General features: G+C 60.3%; 1 protein-coding gene across 1 annotated transcript; it reads right to left on the reverse strand.

Annotated features, from left to right (window-relative positions):
- Nucleotides 1–855: 855 nt before the first annotated feature.
- FAM43A (family with sequence similarity 43 member A) lies at nucleotides 856–2902 on the reverse strand. Its single transcript, XM_037407495.1, has one exon. The coding sequence runs from the start codon at nucleotides 2634–2636 to the stop codon at nucleotides 1548–1550; it is 1089 nt and encodes a 362-aa protein (XP_037263392.1). The 5' UTR covers nucleotides 2637–2902; the 3' UTR covers nucleotides 856–1547.
- Between the last annotated feature and the right edge of the window lie 8146 nt (nucleotides 2903–11048).

Below are 11048 nucleotides of genomic sequence, written 5' to 3' on the forward strand. Positions count from 1 at the left end.
CCCTCCTCAGACTGACTCACTGAGGCAATGGTAAAAGCTTCTTGTCGGTGTGGTGGAAGATTTTGCAATCTGTTTTAATGAGGTATTTACAAGTTTGGAGGCTGCCTCCTTGCACAAGGAGCGTGGCCTGCCCCAGCAGCTGGTTGGGCTTTTCATTGACATTCTTGCAACTCACCCAATTGCAGCACAGGCACAGTGGAAAACATTTAGACATCAGAAATGCCAGATTAATTATCTCTTAATTGATACCTCCACTTGGGGACAAATGAAACCGGAACATCTCTACTGCCCTGGGAGCCTGCCACTTACAGATTTACAGCTAAAAATACCACGGCAGTCCCATGGCTAATCAACTGCGCTGCTTACCCTGGGTGAGGTTATGAAAGTGTCTCAGGCTGGCACTGTAAGCTGCAGCGGGACCAGCGGCAGCACCCAAATACAAACGCTGCGAGGGCTGCGCGGTGCTGCCAGCACCCACAAGCTTGCTGCCAGGCAAGGGGCAGCGAGCCCCACAGCAGCCTCCGAGCTGCGCAGCCAGGTTCCTGGAGCCTAGGACCCAGCCAGGAGAGCCTCGACACGAGGCTTCGCACACGTTCCTGCCCGTCAGTAGACTGCAGAAAGAAAACCTCACCCCTGCGTCTCAGGGGACCTTAATTGCCCGGTGCATTTCCCTACAGCATAAGATTTCCAGCTGGCTCAGGAATCACGCTCAGTGCTTGGAAGGGCCTTTCTGTGCGGTGCCCTCCTGCAGCTACACCACATCCCAAGGGATCTCTCTCCAATTGCCCCCCCCCCCCCCCCCCATCTCCTTACAGGAATGCACACACAGAGAGGCCAAATCGCCACAGTGACCCATTTCTTTTAAATTACTGTCATCTTTATTTTCTTCACGTATGTGCAAACAGAGGAGATCGCAATGGTGGTGTTCTTAAAAATAACAAAATGTATTTGCATACATTTCCCTATGTACAGGTGAACAGCCACAAGTAAAGTCTTCTTTTGCACAGCAAAAGACCTAGAGCATTGAGACTGGGAACAGGACCGGGGCCCAAAAAAAGGGTCTAACTTAAAAATAATAATAATAAAAAAAAAGAATTTCACAACAGTGCAAACCTCTCGGACACGACAGCACGATGGAGTGACTTTAATGGAGAATACGGCGCTGGGGGGGGGGGGGGCCCTCTCGGATGTGAGATTTCTGACTGTAAACAAGGCGCACACCTCCCTCCCGCTGCCCTCCCCGGGGAAAGCTATTCCAGGAATTTGGCAGATCTTCAAGGGCTGAGCCGGAGGTAAACAGCCGGCGGCCGCCTCCCCTCCTCGGACCACGGTGGGCTGGGGCCCGGCTCCGGCCGCCACCGGCACCGGGAGGGGCGGTCGCTCCCCGGGATGCTGCGGGACGCGTGGGTGCGCAGGGAACCAGGGCGCCCGGGGGGGCCGTGCGATCCCGGCGGGGCCCCGGCGCGCTCCCGGAGGGGACCGTGCGATCCCGGCGGGGCCCCGGCGGCTCCGTTCGGGCCCCGCGCCCCCCCGGCGCGGCCGAGCGCTCAGCCGGTCTCGGGGTCGCCGGGGGGCGGCTGCTCGGCGCCGTTGCAGGGCGGGGCGGCGCCGTCCGGGCCGTTGCTCTCCAGGGAGGACTCGCTGCCCGTGCTCTCGCCGGAGAGCAGCCGGCGGACGCGGAGGTCGGCGCGCAGCGAGCGCAGGTCGTTGCCCAGGCTGAGCTCGCCCAGATCGCGGAGGAGCTGGCCCAGCTCCGGGCCCTCGCCGCGGCCGGCGCCGGCGCGCAGCAGCTCGCCCTCGGGCTCGCCCAGCGCCTCCAGGATGTCCTCGCAGTCGCAGTGCATGGCCCGCTCCTCCTGCTCCTCGCCCAGCAGGTCCTCCGTGATGGAGCCCAGCTTGGGCGCGCTGCGGCTCCGCTCCACCGGCGGCTTGTAGCAGCACTGCCCGTTGAGCAGCTTGCGCAGCGGCACCAGCGGGATGCTCTGCTCGCCCACCAGCTGCTGCTGCTGGTGCCGCGCGTCGTCCCGCTTCTTCAGCCGACGGAACTCGGCCAGCGCCGTGGCCGAGGTCTGGTAGAGCAGCAGGGCCATGGCCTTCGCTTTCTCGGGCTTGGAGACCAGCACGGCGTGGCAGCGCAGCATCACCGCCTTGTGCTTCAGCTCGTGGCGGTAGATCCAGGCGAAGACGCGCGGCAGGCGCGGGTCGGCCACGCAGTAGGTGACCCGGTGCAGCAGGTAGAGGTGGCCAGGCCGGCGCAGCCCCTTGTCCTCGGCGTGGGCCATGCGGATGCCCTGCGCGCTGATGGTCAGCTTCATCTTGGTGCCCTGCCGGCCCGCCTCGCTCTTGCTCCAAATCTTGCAGACGGCCAGGTCGGTGCAACCCTCGCCCTTGGACTGGATGGTGGTGGCGTTGCCCAGGTAGAGCACGGTGTACGTGGGGTCCTCGCTGGTGACGCGGAATTTCCGCCGCTTGGAGCGGAACATGCTGCCCACGCGGTGCAGGGCGCTCTCGGGGCAGGCGCGGGCCAGCGAGGTGAGCGCCGAGTAGTGCACGCTCACCGCGTACCCCTTGGGCTTGCTCTGCCGCCGCGCCTCGCCCGCCACCAGCTCCACCTTGCTCCGCTTCCAGGGCAGCATCGCCCCGCGGAGCCGCGGCTAGGCGCCGCGCCGACGGCTCCGGGCGCGGGGGGGCATGCCACGGCGGCGGCGGCTGGGCTGCCCGCCCGCCTCACATCCTTGCGGGCGGCGGGCCGCCGCGGCCGTAGATATAGGCGGGCGCCGGCGCTCCGCGGGTGCGGAGAGGGGAGGCTCCGCGCACCGAGGGCGGAGCGCCCGCTGCCCGCGGCCCGCCGAGCCGGCGGCGCGCTGCTCGCCGCCCGCCCGCCGCCGCCGCTCTGCGCCGCCCGCCGCGGCGCCCCGGCCCCGGCCCCGCCGCGCCGTGGGGCGGGCAGGGGGCGGGCAGGGGGCGGTGCCAGCCCGCCCCCCTCCTCGCTGGCTCCGGCCCCCAGCGGGGGCACCGGCCGCTGCCGCCCCGGCCGGGGGCGCGGGGGAGCGGGGCCCGGGCCGCGGTGCGCCCCCCGCCCCGCCGGCTCCCCACGGCGCGGCCCCCGGGGGCTCACGCGGGAGCCGTCCCCACCGCCAGGCGCGGCGCCGGGGTGCCACAGCGCTCGCATGCAGCAGGGGCGGGGAGAGCGGAGGGGGCAGCCGGGGGCGGGGGGAGACACACTCTGGCAGCTCGAACCCTCCCAAACTGATAAAAATTTCGGGGCCGATGCGGGAGCCCCCCCCGGGAGAGCCCAAGCCCCCGCAGCCTGCCCGGCCAGGGCGTGCCGTGGAGGCGTCCCACTCTTGCAACATCATCCTCCCTTTGATTCGGTTCGGCCGGCTCTGAGAGCCGAAGGGCCTGCGGCGCATAGAAGCTATTATGTATGAGTAATGCTTCACCCTTTATTTATATGCAGCAACCGGGTAACAAGAAGCTGTCTTGTAATTTCTTGCTGGGGTTGCTCGAGTACAGTCACGGACGTAATGAGAAAGTTGGTCTCGGTGTCGCTGCTGTAGCTTCCCGTGCCATGTATCATAGCCTCTGCCGGAAAGAACTGAAATTCCGGGGTCGCAGGGGATGGCGCTTCATCAGAGGTTGAATAAACCCTCGACAAAAGGGGAGCCGTACGTACTCGTGCGGTAAAATCTGTAAACGCCTGCTTAAATTATTTGACAAATCATTTCTAGTGTTTGGATCGATTAAACCCGGGTGTCGTTATTACCGTTACTATTATTACATTATGCCATCTAGCAGATTGCTCAGGAACTGCAAGTAACCACAGTGCGTCTAATTACTAAAAACACTTGGCCGTTTGCTTACATGTCAAAATCCCCCCTCACTGGAGGGCAGCGGCGGCAGCGCCGTCCCCTGAGGCCGCTCAGCCACCGCGGGTACCAGGGGACGCCTGCCCGCACCTGTGGCTTCCAGGGGCTGCTGGTGGGTGTGGAGCTGTAACGCGCTGCGTTTCCTGTCTTCGTCGGCTCCAGCGCAGCGCTTTCGCAGCACTAGGAAGGCCGTCACTGGCCCTGAGAAGGGAATGCATTAATGCTCCCATTTTCCTATGGGAAAAATGCAGCCAGAGAGCTGCATGGGGCGGGCGTGCATGGGTCAGCGCACACGAGCTGTTGCGTGGCTGGGGCGAGCTGGCCAGGCCCCTTGCTGTAAAGCCCAGCACCCACTGAGATGCCCCTTTGGGCTCAGTGAGCCGAGCCCCCTGCCTCTTGGGCCCAGTCCTGCTGGGAGTGCGCAGGGGGGCAGGCGAGGGGCTGAGGTCTGCCCCGGCCGGCAGTGCCCGGCAGCAGCCCGCTGCAGCTGGGGAGGGGCTGCTTTCGGCCCTGCCTGGCCTGATGCAGGCTGAGTGCTGGGCACCCATTGAGACCCCCGTGGTGCTGTCACTGCAGAGGGCAGGGGGACTATGTGCCATGCTGCAGCCCGTTGCAGATAGCTCCTGCCAGCCTGTGGGACCATCCAGGGAGAGACAGACTTTGGATTGTACAGTAATTCATTTCACCTCCAAAAGCACCCAGTGTGCTTTTCCTTTGTCTCCTCTTGTCTTGCAAGGTGAAAACATGCCGCTGCTGCGCACATGAAATAAATCCAACAGCTTAGGGTAACATGTGACACCCGCACATGGTGTGGCCCTCCCACGGTGCCCACGGAGCTACCTCTCCCCTCCAGGTGTCCTGCTGAACCACTGTGCTGAGAGCCCGCAGCTCCCAGCTGGTGTCCCCAGACCCACACCTGCCCCGTGCGCGGTGGCTGCTACCTCCCTGAACAGTGCCTGGGAGCTGCAAGGCTGACAGCAACTGCGGCTGCTCCTCCGAGACGCGTGGGCACGGCAGCCTCTCCGTGGGAGAGGGAGTTGCCTTGCCAAAGCCCTGCCTGCCTCCAGCAGTGGGCAGAGGCGGCTGTCCTGGGGCTGGGGCTGGTGGCTCTGCAGGCAGGTGTTTGCTCCAGGGGGGATGGAGCAGGCAAGGACACACACACACCTCCCTGCAGCGCTGCCTCCAGAGGGAGGTTGATGCCAGGGGGCTGGCACTGGGACACAGACACTTCTGATCATGACTCCCACATTGCTGTTTGCAGAGCCACGCCGGGGTCTGCCAGCCCCATGAAAGTGACCCATGTTCAGGAAAGAAGACCTTAAATTTTCACTGCACAGCTCCCACAGGCTGCTGAGCCCTGTGTCTCTCCAACAGCCCTTGGGCTGTCTGCTACCCCAGCGGTGTATAAGGTGAGGAGCAGCTCGGACACCCTTGCCATCTCCAGCCCCCAGGTCAGCAGCGCTTCCATTTCTGCGTTGCCTCCTTGGGGCAGAAGTTACCTTATCAGCCACCCAGAGACCCGCTGGGGTCTCCAGGCGGTGACCAGGGAGCAGCAGCACCGCTGACATATCTGCCTCCAGGCCAGCCTGGAAGTAAAGCTGCAGGGAAGGTGTGTTGTGGTTACATCCTTGCTGAAGGATGGAAACTGTCTCAGCTCAGTTCCTCACCACGCTTGCTCCCCAGTTGGTGTGCCAAACTGTCACAGACTTCCCTGCTTCATTAAGGGGCTTCAGGACCATCTCTTTCTTGCAGCGTGGTGGCTGCTTCAGTTCTGAAGTTCAGTTCACGCACTTCAGCAACAGAAGAGCACACTGCAAATCCTGGTGGCTTGTGATGGCGATTCCCAGGCAAAATGCTGACCCCTCCTAGTCCCATGCTGGGCTGCAGTGTTTGTGTGAAGTCTGTCAGCAGGGAGCAGCCCAGTTAAGCTTGGGGCACCTGCTTAACTGCTTGAGGCTATTCCTGTGGCATTGGATGTCTGTATTTCACTGCCAGGAGAAGCTGAGGCACAATGAGAGGGGGGTCTGCCCTGTGGGGGCCAGGCATGCTGCCTGGTTCCCAGTGAACACAAGGCTCCCTCCCTGCCCGTGAGGCCAGCAGCACCCGTGCTGTGTAGGACAGGCACACTGGGGGCTTATCTGCACGGTCCTGTAGCCTGGGGGAAGCACAGCAGCCTGCTCTCCATTTATGCAATGCCCCAGCAGCTACCGAGCATCACCTGCCTGTGTGCATGCACCTGGAAAGCCTGTACGAGGCATGGGAAAGTCTGTAAGATACCATCTCTCCCCGCGGCCCAGCCTGCCGAGTGCTGGCAGCGCAGTGAGCGCTGCACTTGGCCCTTGGCAGACCCCTCCTCACTGCCTTGCTCCATCCTCCTCCTCCCCTAGCTGCTCCGGTCTGTGCTGGAGCCCGCGGTTGCACCCCACCGGGAGCCCATAGGCTGTGGGGTGTGCACTGCCCTGCTGGGGCGCAGGCAGGCGGGCAGCTGCCCACCACCCCTGCTGGAGGGGGGTGCCTGGCTGCCCCTGCAGGATGCCCTGCTGCAGTGTGGGGAGATGCAGGGGCCTGCCCCATGGGAGAGGGTGAAACCCTGCAGAGAGAGCAGCCCTGCTGTGGGGGTGACTGTTGTGCCCAGCAGCTGGAGCTGGAGCTGATGCAGGTCTCTGGTTGGGGAGAGTAACGAGAAAAGGTGCTGGGAAAAGTTGGTATGACGAGACCAAAATACTTAATGGGATTGTATTGATTTTGTCAGTGTATGAAGACATCTCAGGCTTTCAGATAGCAACAGAGCTTGTGCCACAGCAGTCGAAGTGACACAGTCAAAGCGAAACGTTTCAAACCGGCATTTCAGTATTTTCCAAAACACAGTACTTCAGAGGCTCTGTAACTTTGCTAAATGTCAAAGTTTCAACTCTTTGTACCAAACCAGGACAAAGGAAATGCTGAACTGTCAGGATTTTCCATGAAACGGAAAGGCTGAGTGGCACCCAGACCCTGTGGGCCATTGATGGGGACAGGTGGGGCTCCACGGCCCCAGCCCTGCCAGCTGTCTGGGTCTCTCTGGCAGTGGCTGCAGATGGCTGCCTGCATCTTGCAAGACAAGTTGGTGGGGCAGGGGACAGTGTCTCCTGCTTGGGGACAAGGGTCCTTAACAGCTCTTAATGGATGCCTCATGCGCCCCTGCTGCCCTCCTGCCTCTCCAGAGGGAAGCAGCCCCTAGTCCTGCTGGCCACCCTGCCCTGGCAGGGCTTGGGGGTTGAGGCTGGGGGCACAGGTGATGCTGGGACAGTGTGAGGACTGCAGGGGGTCCACGCGGTGATGACCCTGGGTGCACCCAGGGTGATGCCAGTGCAGCTTGGGGTGCTGCAGCCCAGGGGCAGCCCTGGGGCCGGGGCTGTGCTGCTCAGCAGGGCTATGGCAGTGGTGGCACACCTCTGCCACCGTTGTTTTTCAGTCACCAAGGGCGGCACACCCTGCTTCCTGCACAGGCGGCCCCGGTGCTTCCTGCACCCATAGCTATAATTAGAAGGGCAGCCGGCAGCCAGGGGTGCATATCCCTCCCCTGGGGGTCATGGCACCCTTGGCGGGGCTCACCAGGCCAGTGGGGCTGTGCCAGCCACCTTTCTGCCTGCCATGCTGCCAGGCAAGGGACAGGGAGATGGTGTTGGGGTGGCATTCTCTGCTCGACACCCTATCCTGGGAGCTGCCACCACAGGGCCATCAGTGCCTGTGTGGAGGGGGAGCTGCTGCAGGCAGCAGCGGGCAGCAGGGATGAGCCTGCCCAGGCAGAGCCGGCACATGGGGAGCTGGAGAAATCCCCTGCCGGCTCCCTGCTCAGCGCTTTGCACCTTCAAAGAGGCAGGCAGCTCTCTCTAATTAACCTTCCCCCACCCGGCCAGGCAGGGAAGCGATTTTATCTTCATAGAGCTGGTGGAAGAAGCAGAGTCTAAAAAACTCGCCCGAGGGCCCCGGCAGGGTCTGTGCCTTCTCAGGGCTCAGCCTTAGCCAGGCAGCCCTGCTTCAGAGCCTCCCCAGGGTGCAGCTCTTCTTAGAGGGGACTGAGACCTTCACCAAAAGATGGGGGAGCTTGTGGAGCAGGCTCCCCTTTTCCTTCGGTGTCAGCATGCTTCTGAGTACGGCTGGAAAGAAGGGGGTTCGAGCAGCTGCAGTTGTGCACAGAGCAAAATTGTCTTGGTGTTCTTGCAGGGGTGCTGTGGCAGGGTTTCTTAATGGGTCTGCTTGTCAGGCTGAGGCTGGCAGTACCGCTGAATCGAGCATTATGAGCCTACATGAATAATGAATAGCTGTCACATGAATATTTTAGAGACACAGTCCTGAGATCTCCCAGTGCTGCCTTAGAGGAAAATGGAGGAAAAGTTGTCCAGAAAGAACAATGTTTCCTTTAGGCAAAAATGCACGGGTGTCGTTGGCTTTTGAAAAAGAGCTGCTGCTGCTAAATAATTCTCAGGATTTGCATCAAAAACTGGAACAGTGGTTTGGCTCCAAGGCAGAAGAAGTTGGGAGGGAAGCCAGCCCTTTTGACACAAGTCAATGATTACAGTGTGCTAGAAGGACAGCAGACTTTGCTTCATCTTATGCAATGGTTTTGCAAGAAGTCGCAAAGACACAGCCACTCTCCAAATAGCTGGCAGTGCTGGACACTCAGTTAACGCACTTCAAAGGAGCAGCGGGAGATTTGGGGATGCACAGGAGGTGCTTGCTGTCTCGTGACAGCATTGCACTCCAGCTTGAGCACTGCTGTCAAGGAGCTGAGTTGAAAAAAAAGGCCCAGCTGTGAGACATGCTCATTCTACATGCCGTGGTAGCTGCTGCATCATATGGGAGTGGGCTGCAAATCAACAGGTTTATTGGACTTTGCAGCAGCATGCCCCTCTCCTCCACGCTCTCTGCACTCTTGGCATGCAGACACAGGTGCCAAATCACCCCTGTACAGCTCTTGTGACAACATCTCTTCCTCTGTGGCCCTTTTCACAGCATGTGATTAGTCCACTCGTAAATGTCTTTTAGGGGAAGCAGTTATCGTGTTCAGGTAAAACCATATGAAGCCCATCTCAGTCAGGTGGGCGCAGCAGAGCCGTAAGAGTGGGCTGAGAAACACGGCAATCAGGAGTAGGTAGTTAAGACTAGCTGAGACTCTGATGTCTCTGCTTGGATCACCCAGTCTGTATCTCCTTCAGCATTGCTCTGCTCAAGGCGATCCTTGCTGTGCTGCTGGCGTCAGCAGACAGAAGTAATTCCTTAGTGTTTATGAAGTGCCCAGAAGTGTAGCAGTTGCAAGAATGAGGGCAACTTGGGCATTTCTTTGGGAGCTCCCACAGAGGGGGCGGAAGATATCTGCAGTGACTGTCCCCGGAGTGCTTCTGTCTGGAAGTGGGAAATAGTGTGGGGAAAAAAGAGCAACGTATGGGAAAAACATCCCAGTCAAAATGCATAGATCTTTGCTCTTCAGGCTACCCCCAAACCTCACCTCCCCCAGGATGCACAGAGGGTTGCAGGCAGCAGGAGCAAGCCTGAGCCAGCCAGCCTGAGTGCCAGCACTTCTGCCCGTCCCCAAGTGTCTCTGTTTCCAGCTCACACCGCCGGCCACAGCTGCCCATGTCCCATGGAGGTCCATCAAGCTCTACGCTCTGTACTGGTGGCTGTGTCACTGGCCAAGGACCCTGGCGGTGCCGAGGCCAGGCTGCTGGGGCTGCGCCAGTGGGGTTATTAAAACATTTTGCTTCTGGTGGGGCAGCCTGGGAACAGCATTGCACGTGCCTCAGCTGTGGGGTTAGAAGTGCTGCCAGACCCAGGGCATGCAGAAAGGCTGGGCTGGCTGGCTGCTCTGGCTGATGATTATGCAGTGTAGAAGGAAGGTAATTTTTAACTGAAGTACAAAAGAAATGTAATAATGAGCACTTACATTACTGCCTCGGTGCCCACATAAAGACCTGAGATGTTTTTATTAAAGATGACTTGAGTAAAAATGAATTTACTAAATCGCTGCATGCAGTCTGCAGCCCACCAGCCTTCCACAGAAGCACCTTGCGTAAATGAAAAGGTGAACGCTGAGTCCCCTTTCATCTGTCTTATTTGCCTTTAGGAAGCAAAGGAAGGGCCGGGCCGGGCTGGCAGTGGTGGCAGAGCCTGGGATGGGCATGGCAAGGGTTCAGACGTACTTGGGAAATTTATGCCGTACGGTTGCCGGCTTTGAAAAGGAGAAGAAAGACAGAATTGCGTCTTCCTAATGAGTGTTTATCATGGGCAGGCATCACGTAGTGCTGAGCATGAGAAAAGACCACTCCTGCCCATGGGGTTTTGCATGCTGCCAGTGCTGCTGGCCACCAGCACCTCAAGTTAAGCTTTGCCTGCCTGTGTAGGCAGTACCTGTGTTTTCCAGGGATTAGCCAGGTTATTCTCTGATTACAACTGATACACATTACAGAGTTATAGTCAAAAATGTCTGGCCTCGACTCAACACCCATAAAGGATAAATGGTTCATAAATCAGTTCGCTGTGCAAGAACAGGTCGGGTTGTTTATTAATTTAACCTTCTCTCCCATCTTGACCTGGACCGGCTGCAGTGGCTGCTGCCAAAACCCGTTGGATGGTTCCCTGGCTGGGTGCTCAGCGTCCTCCATCCTGCAGGGATGCCTGGACCCTGGCTAGATTTTGGCAGCTGCCTCATAGCACACCTTCCACCGCCGCATCCAAGATCCCTCTGTCGCTGTCATTCCTCGCATGCAGCACTCGCTCTGTCGGGATGATGGAGACCGGGGACGGGGATCCCGCGCTCGGCGGGGTTTGTTGCAGGGCACGGGGCAACCACAGCCCTGAGAGCCCGTGGCTTTCCCTGGAGGGACACACAAACCCCTGCCCCCATCACCAGCTGCCGGGACAGGGTTTCGCACGCCTCGCTGCCGGGGTTGGCTGTGTCCCGGAGATAGCATCTGTGCCAGGCCGAGCCGAGCGAAACCGGCCCCACCACCAGCACCACCGTGGGCTCCGTCGGGCCCGGCCGCTGCCCCTCTGCCAGGCCGCCTGCGCAGCCTGGGCCTGGGGCGCTGGCCGACGTGCCCTGGGCTTGGCTAGGGCCTGGTGGCGGGGCTGGCGGGGCTGCGGGACTGAGGGTTAGAGCTGGGCTTGGGGAGGTCAGAGGGGCTGTGTCTGTGCTGAGCA

Source organism: Falco rusticolus, chromosome 13 (assembly GCF_015220075.1).
Source record: "Falco rusticolus isolate bFalRus1 chromosome 13, bFalRus1.pri, whole genome shotgun sequence".
Classification (NCBI taxonomy): Eukaryota; Metazoa; Chordata; class Aves; order Falconiformes; family Falconidae; genus Falco; species Falco rusticolus.